The 27,361-nt window shown below is 32.3% G+C and overlaps 2 protein-coding genes across 2 annotated transcripts in view; one reads left to right on the top strand and one right to left on the bottom strand.

Moving 5' to 3' along the window:
• Positions 1-5,295: 5,295 nt before the first annotated feature.
• LOC126737905 (proteasome subunit alpha type-3) lies at positions 5,296-9,876 on the top strand. Its single transcript, XM_050442992.1, has 5 exons — positions 5,296-5,456; positions 5,594-5,800; positions 7,963-8,208; positions 9,332-9,444; positions 9,497-9,876. The coding sequence occupies exons 1-5, from the start codon at positions 5,436-5,438 to the stop codon at positions 9,672-9,674; spliced, it is 765 nt and encodes a 254-aa protein (XP_050298949.1). The 5' UTR covers positions 5,296-5,435; the 3' UTR covers positions 9,675-9,876.
• A 12,089-nt stretch (positions 9,877-21,965) lies between these two features.
• LOC126737283 (cleavage and polyadenylation specificity factor subunit 6) overlaps positions 21,966-27,361 on the bottom strand; it is a 30,219-nt gene continuing 24,823 nt past the window's right edge. The window contains exon 8 of the mRNA XM_050442111.1: positions 21,966-22,559. Within this exon, the coding sequence (XP_050298068.1) occupies positions 22,346-22,559 (214 nt within the window). The 3' untranslated portion in view covers positions 21,966-22,345. The remainder of the gene's footprint in view (positions 22,560-27,361) is intronic.

The raw sequence follows: 27,361 nt of genomic DNA, 5'->3' as shown, positions 1-27,361 counted from the left end.
GATCAAATCCTCTAACTGGATATATTCCATCCTGCCTGAAGGCCAAAAACTTAGCAAACCTACGCTGAACAGATTCAAGGAGACCAACATGATAGAGCGGGTTCCATACAATGCAGCCAAACTCCAGGTTTGATCTCACAAAGCAACAGAAAAGCAGTCTTAATGTAGATTCCAAAGTAAAACTCTGAGAACTTCTAATTATGAACCCAAGTCTTCTCAGGGCTGAAATGACTATGTTGTTGAAGTGTAGAACGAATGTAAATTCAGAGTCAAAGGTGATACCAAGATCAGTAACTTGCTCTAATCTACTCAAAATAGTATCATTAATAAAGTAATCAAAATTTAAGGATGTTTTTGATCTAGAGTAACTACACTACATTTAGCCGCATTCAAGCCTAACGTGTTAACAGCGCACCATACCTCTAATGTATTTAGGCAGTTCTGAAGAACAACACAGTCCTCCAAACCATATACATTTAAATATAGCCTCAAATCATCGGCAAAAGCCAGCCTATGACAAGTGAGTGACTCAGTCAAGTCATATATAAAAAAACTAAACAGGAGCGGACCCAGGTTCGAGCCCTGTGGCACACCCGACGTTACGTTAAAAAGTTTCGATTTAAAGCCCTCATATTCAACACATTATTTATATTGAGATCTACCAATCAAGTAGCAATGTAATTAAATAAATAATCTCCCTGAAAAACCATACTGAGTTAATTTATGCATCAAAATATAGTGATCTATCCGATCAAAGGCTTTTTGGAAGTCGGTATAAATAACATCGACTTGAGTATTAACATCAAGTGATTCACAGATGTGACTAGACAGGCAGGATAAGTTAGTAACACAAGATCGCCCGCTAAAAAATCCATGCTGGTCTACAGAGATGAGTTCTTTTGCGTGACTAAATAGCTACCGATTCAGGATAATTTCGAAAATTTTTGAGAAGTTACAGAGTAATGAGATTGGCCTGTAGTTCACGATTTGATCAGAGTCCCCAGCTTATAAAATAGATATTATTTTAGCAGTCTTCCAAATTTCAGGAATCTGTTCTGTTGACAGTATTAAGTTGAAAATGTAGGTCAGCGGATCAGCCAGGATACCAATGCAATCTTTAACCAAGAAGCTAGGTACACCGTCTACACCAGATGTTAACTTATTTTTGAGTTTTTTACTAGCCAAAATAATCTGGGAAGCATCAACGTTGAAAAGGTCAAAGTGGGGCACATTATCAGACGTCGACGAATGGTTAATGAAATTTGTTTGTATAAATGCCTCACCAAAGAACAGTGCAAAAGTATCAACCTTGTCTTGTGGGTCTTTAATTACCACGTCATCGGGTAGCCTCATCATACCAGGAATCCTGGTGCCAGCCTTCTTAGAACCAATAAAATTCCAAAAGCTAGATGGGTCCAAAGAAATATTCCTTTCAGTGTTTGATATAAACAACTTATATTCATTGCGTATTTGTAGTTTGATAAGGCGTCTAAGAGAATGGAATTTATTTTGAAAGAATGGAGAATTGAAAAAGTCCTTGAAAGCCTTTTCTTTCCTATAAATGTTCTTAATCAATTCTCGAGAATAATAATTTGGAAATTTTCTTTTACGTTGCTGCTTAAAAGGAATCTGTGCGGCAAATATGCTGTTCAATATATCATATAGGGCTCCACATGCATCATTAACGTTAGAGGATAAATACACAGTAGACCAGAAAATCAGCTTCAAGGATCAAGTCATAAAGGAGATGGAAGTTATATGATGGAAGTGTAATAGTGTAAATAAAGAAAACAAAAACATTGTTCCAAACAGGTTACAAACATCCAAAATGTAAATAATCCTTAATAACTTGCAACATTGTAGATATTAAAATACTCATCATAGATACATTACACAATACTAAAAGTGCTTACAGATTAAATAAAACCAGATGAAAAGACGAAAACTCTAAACTTAAAAGAAATTAAAAATAATAGGTACATTCGTGGGAGTCTTAACTAGAAGACATCATTCTCAGTATAAAATTCATCTAAGCACTAGAATGCTTTGGTCAATAAATTTTTTTTAACACTACGTGTAAATTACGTATTGTTCTCTATACTTTCGCATTCAAGAGGCAAGCAATTATATATTTTTTACTCTCAAATATTATAGAATATTTTGTAAGAGATGATTTTGGAATGCATAGACCCAAATTCTCACTATTGAACCAGTCTGGTCCTATAAGCATTGTGACTATGGTCATAAGATCCCTTGTATTTCTTGTGGACCAACTCGACTGTCATCAAAATAAATAGGTAAACAAGCCAAAGTGAGAATCCTCTCCCCGACAAACAGAGGCCGACAATGATTCCTCAAGCCTGCGCCACACAAATATGTCACCGCTTTCTTCGGCAGTACAAAAAGGGATTGTAGGAGCTGAAGGCTTGCATAACTCCAAAATTGAATTCCGTAGCGTAGTTGAAACTCCACCAGGGCAAAATAAATATTTTTTGCTGTCTTTTTGTCGAGTTCACAGTGGATCAACTTAATAGCATAGCAGGCGGCCAATCTCCTTCACAACATGCAAACACGTATTTCAAATTTCAGTTTTGAATCAATAAAAATGCCTAAAAACTTAGAGCAGTCTATTTTACTTATGGATTCTCCACTTAGTGACAGGTTTGGAGTATCTCCCTTGAATGTTATGAGATTGGTTTTGCTTATATTAAAAGTAAGCTTGTTGGCATCACGCCATTTTTTTACTGTTTGAATATCTGTAATTATTGACTTATTGTCTGTTCCAGATCTGGGTTGCTTCTTCTCAGCCCAAGTATTGTGGTGTAATCCGCAAATATCGTGAAAGATCTGTTAATGCCGATGGAAACAAGATCATTAATGTAGATAAGAAAGAGTAGTGGGTCAAGTACCAATCCTTGGAATTCAACACTCTATGGTTTGAGCTGATGATACAGCACCATCCATACTAACCACCTGCCTCCTATTTGCCAGGTACGACTCAAGCCAAGTCAAAGCACAACCTTTGAACCTATAGCAAGACAGCTTTTGCAGCAGTATTCTAATAATTTAAAAAAAAAATTATTTCACTCTGTCAAATAATAATACATGATATAACTCTTTCAAATAGTGTCCTATCCATCTATTCAAACTCATTATTTAGATGCTCATGAGCTTCTCGTCTATAATATAGTGGAGCTCCATCTGTTAATAATTGTGGCAGATTGTGTCGAGAAAATGTAAATAAATTAATTTTACCGGTCCGTTGAGGTGGAAAAAAGTAAGGTCCAATAAGCATGCTAATTACCATGCTAGCCTAAACATTTCATGAAAATATATGTTAAAAATTAACTGCTCAAACATGATTTTTAAGGAAATTTTGCAATTTATCTCGTGTGTACCGAACTGTTCTTTCTGTCGAACTGTTCTAAATACCACTGGCAAAATACAACTGTTCTAGGATGATCTTCAGATTGTACCGCTTGTCCGTGTTGATAATGATAATACTATTCTTGTCGTATAGTCTTCCACATTTTACTATGAGAAACCTTAATTTGAGCTGGTTTTAATACTCAAAGATGGGTCGTTTTCGACCATTTCTAAAATGGCTCTCTCAATTTCAGATTGAGCAGCTCTTCCAGCATGCCATCCTCGTTATTCTATTAAATATCTTATAAATCACGAAGACTAATAACTAAAATTCTAAACATACGTGGGGCCGGATGATTTTTGAAAGGAAACGTTGCCGCATACAACTCTTCATGGATCCATTAGTTCATTGCTTTTATAAACATTTGTACCAAATAATCAGACAAATGAAATATGCACTATTAAGAGACTGATACAACTTATCAAACAAAAAATTCGTACTGAAAACCATACAATAGCACAAATTTTGATAAACAAAAAACGGTACGAATTTACACGGCGTTCACTAAAAATATCAAACAAATCTGTTTATTATGATTATAATTTTTTCAAATTTAATATTTTATTCTCTTTTTTAATACGCAACTTTTACATAGGTGATTTTAGTATATCAACTCCATTTGACGAATCACAAGCAGTTAAAATAAATGACTCAACTTTGAAATTACCCTGTAAATTTCTTTAGAAAATGTTTGGGTCGAATTTATATGGTAATTGAAAAATGGACACATTTGAACCTCTAATATCCAAAAAAAATTTCATAGGGACCAATACAATTATTACAATATTGTTAATAATATTTTTGTAAATCTTTCCAAAATTTAGTTTTTCAAATTTTCTACAATTTTTTCATTGAAAAGAGTGGCGCTTGTAGTACTGGGCCTCTGTTTTCAAATACTCATTAGGAGTCAATCTTTTTTTTTATTTTTCTTTTATATCGAGATTTTTTATCCTAAAAATTGCGAAAATTAGAGTTTCCTCGTAATAAATGTGTGTCGCTTTATAAAAGAAAAATTCCTATCTTGGCAGAATACAGCCTTCCAAATACGAGTTTAGTGTAGTGGTCTAGTTAAAGAATGCCTAATAAGTGCATCTCCCAATATTAAACTTTGAAATCTAGAGGCTTATTAAATATTAATGCTGATTTCAAAAAAATCCCGTTTTTATTAATTTTCTTGCTGCAAAAGTATAAATATCAACGAACAACACAGTAAACTGCAACCGGAAAACGCCGAAATTGCATGTAACCACGCTTTTAAAATGAATTAATTCGAGCTTTTATTCCGCTGCGCCAATTGTTCATTTATAAACTGTATTCTCAGTATTATTAGCTGATTTTAATAAAATGTAATTTCTGTAGTTATTCATTTTCTTCCTAAAAAAAAGTATAGTTATTTATAAAAAAAAAACAGTAAACTGTAAGAATAACAACATTGTAACTGCATATAAAAGCCCCTTTAAAATAAGTTAACCCGTGCTCTTATTCCGCTACGAAAATTATTAGCTTACTTATGAACGGCATTTTCATAATTAGGGTTGATTACAATAAAATTATAAAAGTGTTTTTCTACATTTAGAAAAATTATATTTATGTTTTTATTTATTTCTGGCTAAAAAAGTGATACAGTAAACGTCATAATCGCATGTAAAGGCCCCTTTAATGTAAGTTAACCAGAGCTTTTATTCCGTTGCATATATTTTGGATTCATTTATAAACGCTGATTTTGAATTTTTTTTAATATAATGCACAACTAGTTTTTGTATAATTAGCCAAACTTCTTAATTGGTTATGCTACAGTCCGTTTAGAAAAAAATTCCGCATTGTTGCAGTAGTTCAGTCTTTACTTCAGTATAAACGCAGCTTACCCTGAAAACTGACAACTAATCTCTGACGTTTGTGTAAATACCTATAACCTCAAAACTTACGGCAAACAAGCTTTGTCATCTTTACTTTGAAATTTTCGAATTAACTTTTTGTTGGAGGCAACTCAGAGTATTTTTTAACAAAAATGAGTTCGATTGGTACAGGCGTAAGTATTTTATTACCAAATAAGTAATTATAATTTAAGAGAAAGTATATCTTATCCTTCAACATAACAAGGATCAACCAACCCTCCTGAATATTACAGAATAACTTCCTTTATCACTTTATAATATTTTATTTTAGTATGATTTATCGGCTTCTCAATTCTCACCGGATGGAAGAGTATTCCAGGTCGAATATGCTATGAAAGCTGTAGAGAACAGTGGAACTATTATTGGCCTAAAAGGGAAAGATGGCATTGTTCTGGCTGCAGAGAAACTGGTTCTATCCAAACTGCATGAACCAGGCACCAATCAACGAATTTTCAATATTGATAAACATATTGGCATGGTAGGTAATTTACTCATTTAGGTCCAAATTACGGACCAGCTGGTAAAGATCCTGAGTGTTATCAGGCAGATAAATTCTATCCTCTCGGTAAACCTACCAATAGTTGTAGGAGGAATTATGAACGAAATTTTAACCTGTTGTTAACTAGCAGAAGGTTTACAGTTTGGCAACAACATAATTGTTGTGGCCGGTATAATAATCTTAAGAAAAAAAGAAAGATTAGGGTTATGAATATCCGGTCCTGAGAAAATAAACAAAAATAATGGAAGTGTTTGGTTTTTAATATGTGATAATAGTTATAGGTACTTGTATACTTGTTTTGTGCCAAATCTGATATTCTTTCTGTTAGTACTAGCATTAATACCTATTTGCCTTTTTGGCTAATTGTTTGTGAGTATCCCACCAGACATTTGCCAGTGAATCACAGTACACAGCTTTTTAGAAACTGTATACTGTGCAGTGAATTTGGTAGAATTTTAATCAATTCTTTTTACATTATTTCTGTAGAGGATGTCTCAATAATCTGATAAAAAAAGAGGTCGGTAAACTTTTCTGAAAAAAAAGTTATTTTGCTCTGTAATTTAGTAAGTCAATATGCGGGTACAATTGAATAAAAAAAAACTGATGCAAAAAGATCAGGCCTGGGAAAAATTTACAGGAGAGTTTAATGTAAAAAACCCTATGTCAGGGGTGCTTCGAACCCTAAATAATCTTTAAACAAACTATGAGGGTATAAAAAAAGATCTATGAAAAAAAGTAGCCAAAAACAAACAAGAAATATTTAAAACTGGTGGCGGTAGTGCAACCATAACACCTCTTACTACCTATGAGGAAATAATTTATAATGTAATAATACTGAGTGTTGAGGGGCTGCCTTTAAGATACAAGGATCATAGTAAGTGACAGAATATTGTGGATCAAATTTGATGTTCGTATATGGGATTTCTTAGATGTATGTTTTCTTTTCATTTCTCAGTCACACAACAGTGGCATAGCCAGCAAAGAGGGGCAGGTGAGGGAAGGGTGTAACCTTAAGTTGGGCATTATCATGTTAAATAAACAGACATTTAGCCAGATGAAAAATAACAAAATACTCAGATTAAGAACAAAATTTAGAATATTATACACAAACTTGTTGCAAAATTATGCAAGCTCCAACTCTTTAAAAAAAATTGAGGTTATAAATTTCCTGGTAAACCTTTTATATGCTGCTTTTGCTTGTTGTTAACTTATTCTACTGGTAAGCAAGAATTATCCTGCTGGTAAGACAAACAAGAAGTTCATAATTCAATTTTTAATGTTACCAGCAGGATAACTTTTCCAGACACTTTACCAGCCAGTCAATAATTTGGCCCTTATAGTAGGAAAGTAAAATTAAATGTTAAGGTCACTCTTGTGGCAGTTTTTTATGTGTTTAATTAAATATTCATATATTTTCATATAGGGGTGCACTCAAGCAATCCTCTTTTTAATATTAATTCCAATTAATTGGTATAAAATCATAAATATTGTAAATGTTATTTCCTAGTTTCTAAGTGGTTTTTCTGCATTTTAATGTTGCAAGTATTGCAAGAGATTAAGTTAAAAAAAAAGTACAATTTCATTGGAATATGTCTGATATTCATCAACAAATATTATAAAGTTACAGTTTTTTTTGATATTATCTGTTGTGTCCAAGATTATACTAGTGAACCCAAGATTTGTTCCTTAATATCCTGTTATATGGGTGACCAACCATTGTAATCTTTCTTAAGGACCTCACTTAATAAAAAAATACATTTTAATAATATCTCTGAGGTAAAAGTGTCACCTATAGTAAAAAAATGTATTTGTTTGCCAACAAAAGCACCTACCACTTGATATATTATCATTACAAAAGATGGATCTGGTTGTTTCCAGTGGATATTGCCATTTTGGACATTTTGGAAAATCATAAACATACCATAATTGAAATATATAATACAATAACTATTGAAATGGTAAATGCACTAACTACTAATCCTCTCATAAAAAAATCCTTTTTAAACCTAAGTAGTTAAGTTAAAAATCCATCAGAAAAAATATTACTGCTCAAAGGGCTAATCATCAAGATACAAATGAAAATGAAATGCAATTAAATAGTGAAGAACTAGCCAGATTCAAGAATGTAATTTATTTTTTAGGCTTTCTCAGGTCTTATAGCAGATGCCAGACAAATTGTCCAAATTGCCAGAAGGGAAGCAGCTGAATACAGGCAACAATATGGAGTAAGCATTCCTTTAAAATACCTTAACGACAGAGTTAGTATGTATATGCATGCTTACACATTGTACAGTGCCATCAGACCTTATGGCTGCAGTGTTATATTGGCCAGTTATGAAAATGGTGAACCTGTAATGTATACTATTGATCCATCAGGAATCAGTTATGTAAGTATTATATTTATTTATTTAATTGAACATTTTACAAACAATAATTAACTTGCACATTAATTTACAAAATTTTTGGAGAGTACCAACTTCATGGAATATTAAACTTATATGGTTTATTAATATACAGTGTTTATACTGAAGAATATTGTAAAATATATAAGTGATGGTATGCATTATTCTTTCAAATATAAAGATATTATAAAGATTCTTTTTTTTAACTTTCTGCATTTGATTAATATGCACATGTCCATATTTGTACAAATTTAAATATTAAATATAAGATCTGATTTAAAAGTACATACATTATTCATGCAAGCAAGAACAGGACTCTTTTCAGCTCTTGTTATTTCCATTTTCTCCAAGAGGTCAATCTTTTTTACCCTTAGGGAAAGCATGGAGTATTTGGATATCAACATTTGACAAAAAATAATGAGAGGCAGATAGCAAGTGATTTACAAAAGCTGCACTAGTTTCTGTGATATTACTGTTTTTGTACTTATCAACAAAGGCCATGTATGCTTTTATTCTTGTTTTTTCCCTGATTAGCCAATATATTACCAAAAGATTACATTGATCTAAAAAATTATGTACTGCTTTATTGATATAACAAGGAATGAGATTATTTGTTAGTTTGTATTTATTTAAAATATAAATTGTTAATAAGAAACGAGGAAGACAATTGTTGAAGGCAATGTGCTTGATAATACTAAGTTCCATAAAACTGGTTTTATTGAAAAGAGAAATGTTTAATAATCTATAGAAAAGAGAATTAAAAGAAGTAAATTTTGAATTTTCCTTTTTTATGGCATACCTCAGATAAGGCCTTACTACTTACTTACTTACTTACTTACTATGATTGATCTTCTCATTCAATAGAGTAGTCTATAATTACATTCACCTTGTATGTCAAAACTGAACACTTAGCATTTATGGATATTTTGTATGAGTCAACTTTTGAAAATATAACTTATTTATTTGTAAAAAAAATAAACTGCAAGGGATCCAAGACCCTGTGTAAAAGAGGGAAAGAATATTGGGAGAGTAACATAACATTGCTCAATTTTAACTATTTTCCTTAGTCACATAATTAAGGGTTTTTGTTATAATAATAAATATTTAGGGCAACCTTGGCTGCGCCAGTGGGAAAGCGAAGCAGTCAGCAAAAACTGAAATAGAAAAATTGAAATTGGGCAACTTGTCTTGCAAAGATTTGACCAAAGAAGCTGCCAAGATGTAAGAATTTGGATAAAATTGAAAAACCATTTGAAAATATTGTATTTTATAGCATTTACTTGGTACATGACGAACTGAAAGACAAAAACTTCGAGCTTGAATTGTCTTGGGTGTGCAAGGAAAGCGACGGGTGCCACAAACGCGTTCCCGAAGATGTTTTCCAGGACGCAGAGCGGGCCGCCAAACAAGCCATGGAAGCAGATTCCGAATCCGATACAGAAGATATGTAGATTTAGATTAAAAGTTTTTATTCTTGTATTCGTTTTGTAATTAATAAATATCTTTCTATTGGATAATTTGACAGGTAAATTAACTCACATATTCAGAAAGTTCTTTACTTACCTTAAAAATTGCTCCGACTATTACGGAAATAACATAAAAACCAACTTTCTTTACTATTTGTTTTTGAATAAAATAAATTATTAAAAAAGATACATCAAGTTATTTCTGGTTTAATAATAAATCAACTATTACATCCATTAGCATACTCGGTCTTATTAATTCATTTTACAAAGTTTTGTGAATCGAAATAATTAAAGTTTTATTTGAATTGGGTCCTTTAAAAAGTAAAAGTTTAAAGTAACAAGTATAAATCATGCTGACAAATGAAATAATGCCTTGCATAAGGAAATGATTAAATAGATGGAAAAATCTTCTATGGTAATCTTCTAACAACTTAAATAAAGGCTATAAAACTAAAAAAATAGGAGGTATCTAAATATAAAACTGTTATAAAAAGCACAGATGCTCTTAAAACATAATAAAATTAAGGTCTTTTCCGATATAACTCAGGGCTCCCATACAAAGCCTATTTTATTCGTTTTATTAATGACCTTTGTTGTGTTATTCGTCACTCAGAATTTTAATTACTTGCAGAAGACCTAAAATTGTACAAGGTGATAAGATCCGCAACTTTTATATCTTGATAGCGTTTTCTCATGGTCAGTAAAAAATGGTTTGGTGCGTAATATTAAAAAATGCTTGAGCATATCATTTGGTCGTTCTGTGAGATTAACTGCAAATCATTACACAATATATGGCTTAGTTCTCGGATCTGTGAGAGACTTGGGTGTTTTATTGGACAGCAAATTAACATTTGTGCCTCAATAAAGTTTTCAATAAGGATATGTGTAATCCCATCGAGGTTTTGTTGCACGTAACTCTGGTCAATTGACTCTTTTGTTTCAAGATGCTCTACTTTTTAATTGTTCGTTCCAGGCTTGAATATATAAGGCGCCTGTATTGTCTTTTTTATTCTAACCATGTGGAAGCAATTCAAGCTTTTTTCCCTAGTTTTAAGCAAAAGGCATTTTTCCCTAGCTTTCTGGAAAATTACCAGAATTTTCATATTAATTATAAGATAATAAAAGTTATATTTAATACCGGTAATCTTAAAATGAGGAGGACTAGTTCGGATTTATTAATATTTTATAAAATATTAAATAGAATTTATTATTGCACTGATATTTTGGAAAATGTACCTGTAAATATCAAAAATAGATGTCAGAAACCTGCAGTTTTTCTTTTTATCATGCGAATTATGTGCCAGTAAGTTCTTTAATTTTTTTAAAGTGCTTTCTGGTACTAATGGTTCTTTGAGCGCATTGAGAATTTGTTGTATGCAAAAAAAGGCTGTACGAATTATCATGCACTTGTGGCCATTAGACTCATGTCGTAACTCTTTCACCTATTGGGAGCAATGGGATTACCTTCAGTATTAATTTTTTATAAATTCTTAGAGATTCTTGCAAATCAGCCAAATTACACGACTAGTTCATCACTCAACTCATATTATTTATATAGCGTTAACATATTTATTATGTCACCTGTTTGTATATTATATGTCGTATAAGGTTTTATATTTATATTTTTTTGTTTTTACTTTTGACATGCTACAAATAGTTTTCGTACCGTAGTTAAATAAATAAACCTATGCCCTTATATAGTCTTTTTGGGAACTCCTATATTTTGATAGGAAATCCATCATATTTTTTTAGCAACATCTATATATAATCGTATATAAGAACAACAATAGAGTACATTAACCTTCATTATAGGCCACTTGCGCTTTGATAGACTACAGTATTATTTAATCGTATTATGTATACAATTTTATCTAAATACAACTAATAATACATATCGCACTATAAGCTAAATCTTTGGAATCAAATATTCAACAATAAAATCAAATATCTAACATCCTTTATAGATAATTATCACCTTGAAAAACTGCTCAGATTTCTTTTTTTTTTATTGTTCAGCCTTATCTAACTTATTAGCATTCTTTACAGGTAACTAGCATTATAAAAAAACCGGTGAGATTGGTAGAGCAGATTTAGGTAAAATAATAAAATAATATAGTAGGCTCGCGTTAATGTGAACTCAAAAAATTTCGACTTAGTTCGCATTACTGAAATGTTCACATTATGGAGATTATATTAAAAATAGCTAAAATTAAAATAAAAAGGAACTACATTGTACTTTATTTATGTTCGTATTTATTTATAAATTTATTTATTACAGTTTTAAGCATTATACAAAAGTTTTATTAAAAAAAAAGAGGTCATTTTTGTTTGCACTTTTTTTGCGACAGGTTTAAGGCTACAGCCTTTTCTTCTAAACCTTTTAGTGTATTGATGTCCTTTATGTCGACATAGTTTTGTTTGGCCCATTGTGTGACAATTTTCAAGGCTGCAAGAGCTCCACTGCGTCTGTATTCCATTCCTCAATGTCTTTGGGATTATAATCAATCTAAAAACATATCATATCTCAATGAAATTCTAAAACTATTACAGACTTTCTTCTTTTAATTTCGAAAAATCGAAAATTAAAAGGATTAACTAAATAATACCTGTTCAATTGTTTGAAGCAATGTAATGGTTTCATTAACTGCAGCTGCTCTAACATCATTTTCCCACATCTCTTTGAGTCGAGCTAAAGGTAGGTCATCCTCCTCCAAATTTTTTCCCAAAATATTATTCCAACATTTTGAAATTACTGAAAGCTCTGTTTTTTTGCCAGTCCATATGCAATTGCATCTCTTAAAGTTATAACTTTTAGGGCCTCAGCTACTCCTTGACCCTTTGATACAATTGCACTTAATAGGCCTTTTCTGTAAAATAGTTTGGTTATTCGCAAAACATTTTGGTCTAATGGTGTAACATTTGGGGGCATGTAGACAACAAAAATGTGTCCACCAGGTTTTTAATTCTTCTGCCGGTGGATGCGAAGGGGCATTGTCTAAGAGGAGAACGGCTTTTAAAGGAAGGTTTTTGCTTTGTAAAAATGATTTAACCTAAACTAAAAGGTTTTATCTGGCAATAACTTCTAATATAAACTCGTCTCATCTGCATTATAAATTTGATCTTCACTAAGATTAAGCTGCTTCATCTTTTTTCTTAAGCCTTCAATAAAGGGATTTACAAGGTAAGGCTGCGAGGACAACTTTTCACCTGCAATTTTAAGCAGCCTTATACCATATCGCCATTTAAATTTTTGAACCCATCCATCGCTTGCATTAAATTTATCGTTGAGTTTTAATTTTCTATGTAAATCTAGAGCCTTTTCTTTAAGCATACCACCCGTAACTGGCAAATTTCGTTCACGCTGTTTGGTAAATCATTTATACAGCAAAGTTTCTATCTTGGGGTTTTCTGCTTTTTAAAGTGCATTTTTTTATTTTATTAGGTCTTAAACTCTCTCCAACAACTTTTAGAATTTTTTCTTCTTTATTTTTAATTGCACAAATAGTTGATTTTGCTTTTTGATATTTCTTTGCTAGTGCAGTAACACTCATACCATTTTGTGCTCTTCCAAATTTTTTTATTTCTCATAAAGAGTTAAACACTTCTTATTAATTTTAACCATTTTAAAAGGCCACTGCGCAAGATGCGACACTCTCTCTTATCTAATAAACATCAACTAAATGACCAAACAACGTTTCAAATGCGTAAACCCAATATCCACTAACAAGCCTAGACAAGTACACAGGATTACTAAAGATTTCTTAAAATTCACATTATCGAAATATGGGTTTGTTCACACTATAGAATTAACATGGAAAAATATTGGTGTTCACATTAATGAGTTGTTCATAAAATCGTAAGTTCACGTTACCGCGAGTATACTGTATTTCAATAACAATAGTTTTACAATAAATTGGCTGCATAATTGATTTTAAAACTCAGTGTGTGCAAACCAGAAAATAAATACAGTTAAAACTAAATAATAAGGCATCTATAATAAAATATTTGTTTTATATTACAATTATATACTCAACTCAACAAACTATTAATTCAACTCAGACATGCACCATTCATACATAACTTTACAAATTTTCCAGATTTATGTTGTTATCTATAATCCATTTATTTTTTAGTCTTTTTATTATTATGTAGGGTTTTAATTTAAACGTTAGAGGCAACCTATTGTTAAGCTTAGGACCCAAAAAACATATATGTCGTAATAAAATTGTTAGTTTCACCTGTGCTAAGGTTATATTTTGATTAGTAACATTTCTGGTTCCAAACTTGTGTTGGGTATTACATCTGAAATGCTTAGATTTAAACATATATAATAGATTTCAAAAATAACTGTTCTACAGTAAGAAATTAAGATTCATTAAAAAGATTACTAGGATACATTCTTGCTTTGAAATATTTTATTTTAATGGTATATTTTTGGGATTAATAATAAAAGTTCATAGCAGACTAAAATATTGGATTCCATGTTGACATTCCTTACAAGAGACCAGCACTTTAGAAGATCAACTTATTAGGAAGTCCTACATATTTTGCCAGAATAAGCCCCTATATATTTAGTTAACTGCATATAAATATGAAATAGCTATGGGACTAGAAGCAGCTTATTAACATTCTTTACGAGTCTCCAGCACAATGAGACACCAGGGAGTTGAATCGTAATGCTTTTAATTAGCCAATTAAAGTATTCAATGTACTATAGATAACAAATTGACGTCACTTACATATAACCAGCACTAGTTTTTTAAACCAAAATTAGAAAAAAAATTGTCTCTCTAGAAATTTTTTTCTGCATCTGCAATAAAATCCAACTAACATTGTTTACAGAAATCTTTTCGCCAATCATCAGAGTGATGAGAGCATTTAATGAACTTAATCTTGACACCCGCATATATCTTTGTTAATCGGTCTGCGAATATGCAGCTGTAATTGGTGGTGAAATTGCGGGAGACGATAATATTATAAGCAGATGCTTTTAATTCCTATTTCAGCACAATTGGAAAAATTATGGCGGGTAAAATTAAAAATCCAAGACAGGCCAGCTTAAACCCAAAAAATAATCCAAAAAATAACTATAACGGAAAATAAATTAATTCAATTAATAAGCACTTTTAGGACTGATGTAGCATCCGGGGCTAACGAAATACCTGCACTATTTTTGAAAAAGTATCATAAATACCTTATTAAACCAATTCTACATCTTGTAAATTTAATATATGAGACTGGTATTTTTCCCTGAATTTTCAAAAATGCCACTATAACCCCGTTACATAAATCGGGAGATAAAAAAATTATTAGTAATTATAGACCCATAGCTTTAACCAGTAATCTTTCAAAAATCATAGAGAAATGCCTGAAACTTAGACTTAACCAGTTTTTAGAAAAAAATGATTTTTTGTCAAAATTTCAATTTGGATTTAAACAAAATAAAAGTACAGAAGATGCGGTGAATTGTATTACAGAACAGATAGGAAAGTGTTTCGAATGTGACGAGAGGTGCATGGCCATATTTCTGGACCTCAGCAAAGCATTCGACACTGTGATACATGATATTCCGCTAAAACTGGACACATGATATTCTGCAAAAAAACTGGAAAATATTATGATTCGAGGGATCCCTTACAGCCTGTTTGAAAGTTACATTAACCAAAGAACCCAAAGCACTAAAATAAATGGATGTATCAGTTTGCCTAGGTTGGTAGAATATGGTGTGCCACAGGGAACTGTCCTTGGACCGGTATTGTACTCTATATATGTTAATGAGTTGTTGCAGTTGGCATGGTGTGTTTTGCAGATGATACCGCAATAATGATTAAGGAAAAGTCTTGGAAGGATGTAAAGACTGTTGCGGAGTCTTCCATGAAAAAAATCAAAACTTGGCTTGGTTTAAATTATTTAGCACTAAACTCAGAAAAGTCAAGCTTTCTATGCTTTTCTGTAGATTCAAGAACATCTAGCACATTAAAAGAGATCACATTACACGAAAAGGACTGTGGCAACTTAATGTTCTTGCACCCAGCAAATAAAAAGGTAGACCAAGGTTAAATATTTAGGTGTTTATTTGGAGGAAAATCTAAAGTGACACCACCATGTTGAGTATATTTTCACTCGAGTTCAAAAACTTATTTATAAATTTCGTAAGACAATTTATGCAAACAAAGACCCTTACGACCATTTATCAAGCTCTGGTTGAATCAATTATAAACTATTGCATAACAGCATGGGGCGGAACAAGTAAGACTATCCTGAAACCTCTTATGATTACCCAAAAATATGTTCTGAAGGTAATGTTTAACAAACCAAAATTGTATTCCTCGGAAATTTTATTTAGAGAAGCTAGATTGTTGCAAGTAAATCAAATTTACTTGAAAGCAGTGGTTAGGCTTCTGTGTAAGAATCCACACTACTAAATTTCATATCTCACAATCAGAACACTAGACAAGCTTTAAATAAGAATGTAACTATCCCAAAGAGCACAAAAACTTAATGTAAAAAAACTTTAACATATACCTCAGCAAAAATCTATAATCAACTTCCCGTAGAACGCAGAAATAAACCCTATAACAAAATTAAAAGTCGAATCCACGACTGGATATTAGATGATAACGTCATTTGATTAGTATGATACACATAGTACTGTTTATTTTTCTTCCTGTTTTTTCCCTTTCTTTCCCCTAATTTAATTTTATTTTAAATTTAATTCTTTTTTATTTTTTGAATTACTTTTGTTTATATATTATTTTCTTAAAAATTGTTTTTATTTTAATTAATTAATTTGGATAGACAGGAAATGTACGCACAGTATTTTTAAAATACCATTGGGTATTCTTAGCGGTTAAGCGCTTGTTATTTTGTAATGTATGAATGTATTATCTGCTGAATATATATTATTATTATAATTGTAAACTACTGTTAAAGTAAATTCCGTAAGTTAAAACTCACGTTACGAACTAAAATATTGAAATTGTCTGTAAAGTTGTGTTTTTGTATTTTTGCTATAATTTTGTTTACTTCCATATCATTGATTATTTAATATATTCTTTATAGTTGCTCATTATTCTATAGGGTGTCCGGAAGCTAGATGCAATCCTTTAAGGGGGTGATAGCTGACTTAATTTCAAACATTTTAAGCTAAATATGTGTAGGTCGAAATTTGTTTATACATTTTTATGGCAATTTTTGCATTTTTCTCAAGAAATACCAAAATTTCACACTTAAACGGTAATAGAGCGCAAGTTACAATTAGTATCGGAGTTTCAAAGTTTATTTTGTTTTGTCTAATGTGTATTAATAAAAATACGATCAATTCCAAGCTTCTGTGTAAACTTATAGAAAAAATAGAGACATTGAAACGCCCTTTATTTTTAGATATCACTCATGCCGATGCCTAGCCAATTCTCAGAATTATGGCCTCTTTTGTGCGGCAGGTCATGTAAACAAAAATTATTAGACTGAGACCTCTCATAAGCCTACTAAGCATTAGAGCCCCGATTGTGGGGTTATTTTAGGTTTTAATGTTAAATAAAACACAATTTTGATTAAACTATTTATTGTTCATGTTCAAAATGCGATCCATTATTTCTAATACAGGTACGAGCCCTTTTTGTTACTTCGGTGGTGGTTACTCTTATGGTCATATTATGTCTTCTTTCATCCTGTCAAATGCTTCATTTATTTTGCGAATCAACTCTTCTCTTGTTCTTATTTCGGTGGTGTATACAAGCTCCTTTGCCCGTCCCCATATGAAAAAATCCAACGGAGTTAGGTCAGGCGATCGAGGAGGCCAAGGAAAGGTTCCGCCTCTACCGATCCAACAGTCGTCTAAGTAATTCCTGACAGCCAAGGACCAATGCGCTGGACAACCATCTTGCTGAAAGATTACTGATCTTTCTCGTTCCAATAATCCAGCTTCGTCTAGAAGAACGGGGATATCATTTTGTAGAAAATCTAAATAGTTGGCACCATTTAAATTCTCTGGTAGAAAATGTGGCCCAATAATAGTCCTGTCTATTACTCCGGCCCAGACATTGACCGAAAATCTGTTCTGAAATAATATTTGTATTTTCCAGTGCGGATTTGCATCTTTGGCAGCCCATTCGTGGAGGTTGTGAAAGTTGGTAATACCCTCCCTGGAAAAATTGGACTCGTCTGTCCACAAGATACTTCTTAAGAATAGCGGGTCCTCGATGTCCATGTTCAATAAAAAGCGGCAGAACTGAATTCGTCTTACAGGGTCTTCTTCTTGTAAGCCCTGCACCCCCGTAAGATGAAAGGGATACTGTCCATCTTTCTTCATGGTCGTCCACACCTTCCATCTAGACTAGAAAGGCCAAGGTATTCAGCTACTTTTCTGACGCTTGCAGTAGGGTTTGCGGTAAAAGCTTCCAGTATTTGCTCCTCAATCTCTACATTATTATGGCCAGGGTTGACTCCACGTGCCGGATTATTCTCAATGCCAACTTCAGTAAGGCGGCGAAAGGTGTTTTGAAACACCCTGAAGTTTGGCAACCTCCGATCTGGATAAGGTTCCTGGTACAAGCGTCGTGCTAAAGCTTCATTACCGTTAGCGCGTCCATATGTGAAGACAATGTCAGCGTACTCTTGGTTGGTAAATTCTTTAGAACATTGAAAGGCCTTTCAATGTTCTAAGGTAAATTCCATTTTACAATACTGTTTAATAAAACGGGCAGAAACTCGATTTAAAAAACAGTGGATGCAGTCAGTACGAAGTTGATAATCTTACAAAATTAGAGGCGAGAGTGAAACTAAACAACAAGAGGCTAAAATCACACGTTTTTATTTATTAAGCGAGTACCTAACTTGTAACCCCACCCCAAAGTACCTACTAGCGTTGATTGAAAAGGGAATCGCCTCTTCAATCAACGCTACTAGGGACCCCTTACCCTACAGTATCTACGATTAGGTACCTCTGCTTAATTTTGTTTTTATTACTTTTTATTTACCTGAACTGTTCCATAATAGAAAACCAATCCAGTAAGGTTTGTTTACATGACCTGCCGCACAAAAGAGGCCATAATTCTGAGAATTGGCCAGGCATCGGCATGAGTGATATCTTAAAATAAAGGGCAGAAGCTAGGCATATTTTAGGCTTGAACGACGAAAGCATTTTCATAACAATTATTTAAACATAAAACAAAGCATTTTTATTTTAACTCCATATTTATTTTTTACGTTTCAATATCTATTTTTTCTAATAAGTTTACACAGAACCTTGAAATTGATCGTATTTTTATTAATACACATTAGACAAAACAAAATAAACTTTGAAACTCCGATACTAATTGTAACTTGCGCTCTATTACCGTTTAAGTGTGAAATTTTGGTATTTCTTGAGAAAAATACAAAAATTGCCATAAAAAATTTATAAACAAATTTCGACCTACACATATTTAGCTTAAAATGTTGGAAATTAAGTCAGCTATCACCCCCTTAAAGGATTGCATCTAGCTTCCGGACACCCTGTATATGTCGATACTTATATTTCATTGAAAATTGGCTCCCTAGCTGAAATAAATAAGAAAAGGAAGCCAATAAAAAGAACTATTTCTGAACAGCTTATTAGCTTCCCTCCACCTCATAGGGACAGAAGCTAAAAACCAACCAACAACTCTAGGGTGCAAGATAAAAATAATTGCTCATAATTATTATAATTAATAAATATCTATCAACTGGGTGCTTCGGGAGCTAATTTAAATCGTATATTAAGCAAGTTTTTTACTTACCTTGAAAAAACGTTACCGTTTTTACGAAGATTACATAAAAAGCCAATTTTCTTTGAAAAATTTATTATTTTTGAGTTATACATCTATGAATAAAATAAATTATTATAAAAAGATACATCAAGGTAATTCTGGTTAAAAAAATAAACCAATTATCACAACCATTAGTTACCTTCTTTTGTGTTGCATGAGATGTGCATATTCAGTCTTATTCATTACACCGAAGTTTTATGGGTAAAAACGATTAATTAAGGCTTTGTTTTATGAATGTTTTACTACAGTACAGGGTATTATTTGAATTAACAAAAATATATGAAAGTTCTGATAAATGAAGTACTTTAATATATTTGTTAATTATAGAATAAGGAAATCGTAAGATTTCTAGGGACAAAAAGGGTGGGGAAAAATAACATTTTTTATGGCGTACTTTAGAATGAAATCCTTAAATATGTAGATTTAAATTTGGTTCCATTTAATTCTTTGGCAAAAATACACTATATTGGAGAAATAACATTTGTCTTATTAGAATTCGCTTTTTTCTACCTAATAATTTGGTAAAAAAAGTGTACTCAATGCAATTACTAAGGAACAAGCGCAGTTAAGTAATTTTTTATTTATTATTCTTCCGAAAATCATTTCCCATTTTAATTCTCAAATGAAAGAAAAATAATTAAGAGTTGACTATTCAATATACACTACCGGCCAAAAGTGAAGAAACATTTACAAATTTAACAATAACATCTTAACATACAAGATATTATTTTACATTTTTAGTAGAAAATATTTAGCTCTATTATCGCAGCATAAAAACACATCCTTCTTGTTTGTATTTACCTTATCAGTTGATCAAAAAATTATTTATGCTATTTTATGCGGACAAAAGTGAATAAACATTCTAAACAAATCTTATTTGGTATTTAAAGTGATTATTTATCATTAGTTTGATCTTAACGTTGAGTGTTAAACTGTTATATACGATTTGTGCAAAATGCCTCGCGGAATAGATCTGAGTATTGATCTCCGAAAATTGTTTCAAAATTTCAAGCTGGTGTAAAACAAAGTGAAATTGCTAGGCAAATTAATGGTAATAGATCCGTAGTTTCAAAAACTATTGGTGCTTTAAAAAAATATAATACCTGTCCAAAGTATGGACGACCAAGGAAAACGAATAAAGTTATTGAGAGAAAAATAAAAATGTTGGCAACAGAACATCCCTTTATGCCCGCCACAGAAATTTATAATGAAATACCTGGGGTTTCGGTATCTGTGCGTACTATTCGTCGTCGTTTGACTAAAATTGGACTTTATAGCCGTCGTCCAGCCAAAAAACAATTTATTTCTAAAAAGAATAGATCGGCCAATTTGCACAGGAACATCTTGATTGGACAACCCAAAAGTGGAAAACGGTTTTATTTTCTGATAAAAGTAAGTTCTGCCTATTCGGATCTGACGGAATGAAATGGGTTCGTCGTCCTGCCAATACTAGACTTAATTCAAAGTACACCAGGGCAACTGTGAAACATGGAGGAGGCAATATCATGGTTTGGGGTTGCTTTCCCGGATCAGGAGTAGGACCATTAAAAAAAGTTGAAGGAAAAATGGACAGATTTCAATTTTTAAGAATTCTTCCGGATCATATGCTTCCATACGCAGAAGAAAATATGCCGCTTCGATGGTCGTTTCAGCAGGATAACGATCCGAAGCATACCGCAAAAGTAGTAAAGAAATGGTTTGAAGACAACAATGTGCCCCTTATGAAATGGCCCGCACAAAGTCCGGATCTAAACCCGATAGAAAACCTATGGGACCATTTAGATAGGAAAATCAGACAAAAAAATAAAGATAAATTTAGAAACCAGGATGATTTGTTCACAGCTCTTCAAGAGTGGAATTCCATTTCAGCAGATTATATTGACAGCCTAATGAACTCTATGCGAAGTCGGTGTGCTGAAGTTATAAAAAATAAGGGTTTTGCTACACATTATTAGTCTTTTGTATGTACAACTAATAGATTGTGTATAAAAAATAAATAAAAATAGTGTTTCTCCACTTTTGTCCCCTGTAAAAACAAGAATAATATATATTAGTTGGCACTTGTTTTTTTTTTTTTTTTTATTGAGGTACTGAAGACTAGAAACAAAATTATATTTAAAAAAAATAAAAAATTAATGATCAAATACACTAATATAAAAATAAATACAAAAGACACTTTGTTTCTACACTTTTGCCCGGTAGTGTACATATAATGTACCGGAAAATATATTTTTAGTTTAAGGTCAAAGCATGGTAAACCGTTTAATAAAAAGTACAAATTACTATAAATATTCGATTATTACTCATTATATAAAAATTATTACACTTTAAACTCTACTTCAGTCAAATATATGTACTATTAGACTGTTAAGTACAATAATCTTTTAAAACCAACACTAAGTAAAAATTAACTTACACTTAACATAAAAAATTAAAAGAAAAAACTAAACTAAAAAGAGGAACCAGGTGATTTAAACACATAAAACGGTATTTTGCAATAATTTTTAATCCGTAACATACATTCTTCTTTCAATCTTCTTTCTTCATGGGGAATCCAATCTGCTTTCCGAGTTGCTAAAATTTTTAGGTGAACGGTTTCAACTAAAATCTAATGTTAAAATGCATATTTGTTGCACTCTGATTTAAAAGACTACTACAAGTTACACCAGTAAGTTTAAACTCGAACATAAATGAAAAACTTTAAAACACCAATGGTGCACAACCATTCTTACTGGATTAGATACATAATAAGCATAATTATTATATAAATTCTTAATTACTGCATAACTATTGATAGTTAAATGAAAAAAAAATGAAAAGAAAATAATTGAATGAAAAAGAACGAGACGAGAGATGTTTTTTTTAGTGCTAGTGTCTGGAACGGTGAGATTCCTCGCGTCTGTCTCTCTCCCGTTCTCTGTCTCTATCGTTTTCGCGGGTCCGGCCGGATTCTCGTTCTCTTTCCCTCTCGCGGTCCCTGTAAGAGCGCTCCTCATAGTAGCGGGATTTCGAGGAAGCCGCGTCCCCGCTGGCTTCCGGCGCCTCCACTGGAGATTTGTTCCTTGGCCTCGACGCACGCACCCTAGAGATAGTTTATCATGGTTTTTAAATTTTTTATTTATCAACGCTAATTACAAAAAATGTGTTTTTTTTTTAAATTTATTATATCTTTGGAAAATACTTCCTCTTATCATGATGTTACTAACAACAAGGAAATAGGATAAATTTAAACAGTTTAAATATTTTGTAAATTCTACCATATTACAAACTTCGCATCTATAAATCCATATACAGGGTGTCCCGGTTTATGTGGGAAATCTCGCGGATCCAAGTAGAACATCGAAAAATAATAACGAACGTTCCTATAAAAAAAAATCCTACACGCCTTCTTTACGAAGATACAGCCTCCTAAAGGACGCTGCTGGAAATTGGTTTTTCATAAATTACTTTTAAACTACCCGGTAGAATTTAATTAAAATTTTAGGTGAACACTATTAGGGATCTCTTAAAATGACATCCTTAAAATACATTTACCTTGTTTACTTTACCAGGGGCGGACTCGGTTGTACACTTTAATGCGTATATTTTTAACACCCTGTATGTTAAAGTCGAAAAAAAATAAATTTGGATACCTTGAACCCTAGTCTAAAAAAAAGGTACTCTTATTCATTATCGATAAAATGAACCGTTTTGGAGAAAAAAAATAATAAACGAGCCAATGTTTTTTTAAAATTTTTTTTTTAATGAGATAAGTACGCTAGTTATTTAAAGAACAGAGAAATTTCGATGTAAGTCATTTAATTTAAAATAATACATGTTCCTAAAAACACGGTGGTGTCCTAAAAAACACTTTTACAAAATAATTTTAAAAAAACCTATGATGAGTGTATGTTTTTAAACTAGAAAAAACAAATGCCAAAAACCAAATATGTAAACAAAAGTTAAATTCTTCAATACGAGCAATAAAGAATTAATTATTAAAAACTTCATAAGTAGGTTCGACGTGGGCTCCGTGAACTCTAACACATTCGCGGGCACGACGAATCGAGGACTGCTGCACTCGCCACAATAACCCAAGATTGTTTTTTATATTATCACGATGAAATGTAATTCTTTGGAGCAGTTTTTCCCGAGTATCGACTGGGGTGGAATACACCAAGGTTTTGAGGTGACCCCATAGATAAAAATCTAATGGCTATAGTTAGATCGGGAGACCGAGGAGGCCAAGCAACAGGTCCTCCTCTACCTATCCAACGGTTTTCAAAAGTATTATTCAGGTGGTGTCTTACAGCAAGGCTAAAATGGGGTGGGGCTCCATCATGCATAAAATACATATCTCGGCGGGTTGTAAGGGGCAAATCTTCTAAAAAATCTGGAAGATTGTTCTGGAGGAACTCCAAATAAGGTTCTCCGTTTAAACGTGGTGGCAGTTCAAATGGCCCAATCAAAAAATTGCCAATAATGCCTGCCCAGATATTTATTGATTGGAATTGATGTTGATGATGAGAAATAATAGTATCACGGGGATTTTCATCAGCCCATACATGCGAGTTATGTAAGTTTTCAATTAACCCCTGCTTCATCCGTAAAAAGAATCGTGCTGATAAAGTTAGGGTTATTTCGCTGCTGATCTAACAGCCAGTTTGTGAAGTGTATTCTAGGAGCAAAATCTCTGGGCAGTAGTTCATGCACTTTTTGTAAGTGATATGGGTACAACAGTTGTTCTTGAAGTACCATATGTACAATTGTTTTGGACGAATGAAGCTGAGCGGCTAATTTTCGAGTACTCGTTGTAGCAGTGTCAGCTACAGCGTCTAAAATATTTTCTTCCAATTGCACTGTACGTGCTGTTCTCCTCCGACCACCATAATTCTTTTTTTTTTCAAAACATCCTAAAATTGCATTAAGGAAATTTAATAGTATTACCTCATTAAGTGGAAAACGGAAACCTACCAGTTTCCCTTAGATGTTAATCAACACGTTGAAATGTTTTCTGATCCGGAATAATGCGATTGGGAAATCTTTCTTCATACAATCTTTTTGCTTCCAATGCATTGCAAGACGCCAGACCATACATAAGATGCATATCTGCATACTCAATAAAAGTAAACTCCATATTTTGATGTAATTTAAATTAAAATTTACCAAAAAATACAAAAATTAAAAAAATATTATCAAATAAAGGATGAATATGTTGACAAAGATTGATATGATAGATATTTGCTAAATTTGGAGTATAGCAACGTTTGTAACAATAATACGTTCAAAAATGCAAAAAATCCGATAAATAAGTCAGGTACAATACAATTGGTTTACATTATTTTTTTAGTTTTTTTTATGTTTAGTTTTTATCTTAAGAATAACAAAAAAGAAATAAATGCATAATAAATAAGAAATATTTTGTAAAAGTATTTTTTAGGACACTACTGTATTTTTAGGAACATGTATTTTTTTTAATTAAATGGCTTACATTGAAATTTTCTGGTCTTTGAATAACTGGCGTACTAATCTCATAAAAAAAAATTAAAAAAAAAAAACATTGGCTCGTTTATTATGTTTTTTCTCCAAAACGGTTCATTTTATCGATAATGAATAAGAGTACCTTTTTTTTAGCCTAGGGTTCAAGGTATCCAAATTTATTTTTTTTAGACTTTAACATACAGGGTGTTAAAAATATACGCATTAAAGTGTACAACCGAGTCCGCCCCTGGTAAAGTAAACAAGGTAAATGTATTTTAAGGATGTCATTTTAAGAGGTCCCTACTAGTGTTCATCACCTAAAAGTTTTTATTAAATTCTACCTGGTAGTTTAAAAGTAATTTATGAACAACCAATTTCCAGCAGCGTCCTTTAGGAGGCTGTATCTTCTTAAAGAAGGCCTGTAGGAATTTTTTTATAGGAACGTTCGGTATTATTTTTCGATGTTCTACCTGGATCCGAGAGATTTCCCACATGAACCGGGACACCCTGTATACAGGGTGTGGAAGGGGCTGATGGAGCAACTCATAAGCACCCAGAAAAACATAAAATGACCTTCGTAAAAAATCGATATTTTTCGAGATATTGGCGCTTTAGTGGAAATCACCAAAATCCTACTCTTAGATCAGATTTTCGATAGTCGCACCTTAAAAATAGATATTTTTTATAGCTTTGTGACAGTGAATTGCCATTTTACTGATCAAAGACAAACGTTAAACTAAACAGTAAAAACATAATAGGACATCTATTCTAAAATGTAGTATTACTTATTTTTATTTCTAATACCTCAACTTTGACCCCTCATACTGGACCAAAAAATTATAATCTGGTTAATACCTTATAAAGTAAGCTCATTTAATCTACTTTTAAAATTACCCAATATCTTTTAAAAAACGGATTACTGTTGTTAGGATAGAATGAAAGATAAACCTAAACAAATTTTTAAGTTATGTAAAATGTATTTCTTTAACTTAAAAATTGAAACATCAAGAGCAAAGGTTTTCTTACCATAGTAATAAACAACAAACGTTTTTGGAATTTAGTTTGTTTACCGTATTCCGTGAACTAAGTACTTTTTTGCTTGTATCCTAACGTTTCTGTTACCTTTTCTTTTTGAGTTCATTTATTATGCCCTTGCCGTATACCGCCAATGCAAACATGCATCTTATTTATGGTGAATGCAGAGGAAATGCTCTAGCAGCATCTAGCCTTTATCAACAAAGATATCCAAATTTGGCCTGATATCCTGATTATCGTGTATCTATTAATGTTCACCGCTGATATTTCCAAGGCAGGATGCCTTATGCTCCTCATGTTCGAGAGGGAAGACGTCTTATTGATTATGTTGACCAAATTTTAGAAGAAATTGAAAATTCGGCACGAGCAATCGAAAGAACAGGGATACCGAAATCGGTAGTAAACGACATCACTAGGCGATTTCAATATCACCCACATCATGTTAACGGGTGCAAAGAGAGTGCCTCGAGACTTAAAAAAATCAAGAGGATCCGAATTTTTTAGATAATATACTGTGGTCGGATGAGAGTACATTCAAAAAGGTTGGCTTTATGAACATGCACAATTGGTTGGAAAATCCCCACTCTATTCGGGAAGAAAGTACTGATCGCAGTACCGATTTAAAGTAAACTTGTGGACCGGTATTCTGAACGAACGTTTAATTGGCCCATTCGAATTACCAGAAAATTTGAACTGGCAGGCTTATTTAGGTTTTTGTCAAAACAATCTACCAATTCTTTTAGAAGTTCCTTTTCCAGTCGCCGAATATTGTGGCTCCAAAATGATGGTTGCCCGGCACATTATGACCCTGAAGTTCTTCGATATTTAAATCAAACTTACCCCAACAGATGGATCGGCCAACTTGGTCCAATTTTACGGCCTCCCAGGTCTCCAGACCTAAACCTCCTCGATTTTTTTAACTGGGGTTGCATAAAAGAAAAAGTTTATGCAAGACCAATAAATAATATTGCTGAATTACGGCAGCGAATAAATGACGCAGTCCCAGATCTTAACGCTGCCAGGTCACGATGCATTCGCGTTGGTGTTAGACAGTTCCATTATATTATTGGATTTTTTAATTTTTTTCTTAGTTAAATAAAAATATTTTTTGAACATAACACAATTGTGAATTTGTTTTCTTTTTTTCATATAGTAGATTAGATTTATCTTTCACTCTATCACAATAACAGTAACCGTTTTTTTTTTAATAAATTGTATAATTTTGAAAGTAGATTATATAAGCCAACTTTATAAGCTATTAGCCAGGTTGCCATACTTTGGTCCAGTATGAGGGGTCAAAGTTATTAAAAATAAAAATAAGTAATACTTCTTTTAGAATAGATGTCCTATTAAATGTTTTGAATGTTTAGTTTAATGTTTGTCTTTGAT

This window comes from Anthonomus grandis, chromosome 6 (assembly GCF_022605725.1).
Source record: "Anthonomus grandis grandis chromosome 6, icAntGran1.3, whole genome shotgun sequence".
Lineage (NCBI taxonomy): Eukaryota > Metazoa > Arthropoda > Insecta > Coleoptera > Curculionidae > Anthonomus > Anthonomus grandis.
The sequence above is the reverse complement of the archived record's forward strand: the minus strand, read 5'-3'. Positions and strand labels throughout refer to the sequence as shown.

Bases quoted from the DNA above. Each gene is read 5' to 3' on its own strand.
- LOC126737905 (XM_050442992.1), top strand. From the start codon at position 5,436: ATGAGTTCGATTGGTACAGGC. The intron at 5,801-7,962 runs GTAGGTAATTTA...TTTATTTTTTAG, and splicing joins TTGATAAACATATTGGCATG to GCTTTCTCAGGTCTTATAGC. The intron at 9,445-9,496 runs GTAAGAATTTGG...TGTATTTTATAG, and splicing joins ACCAAAGAAGCTGCCAAGAT to CATTTACTTGGTACATGACG.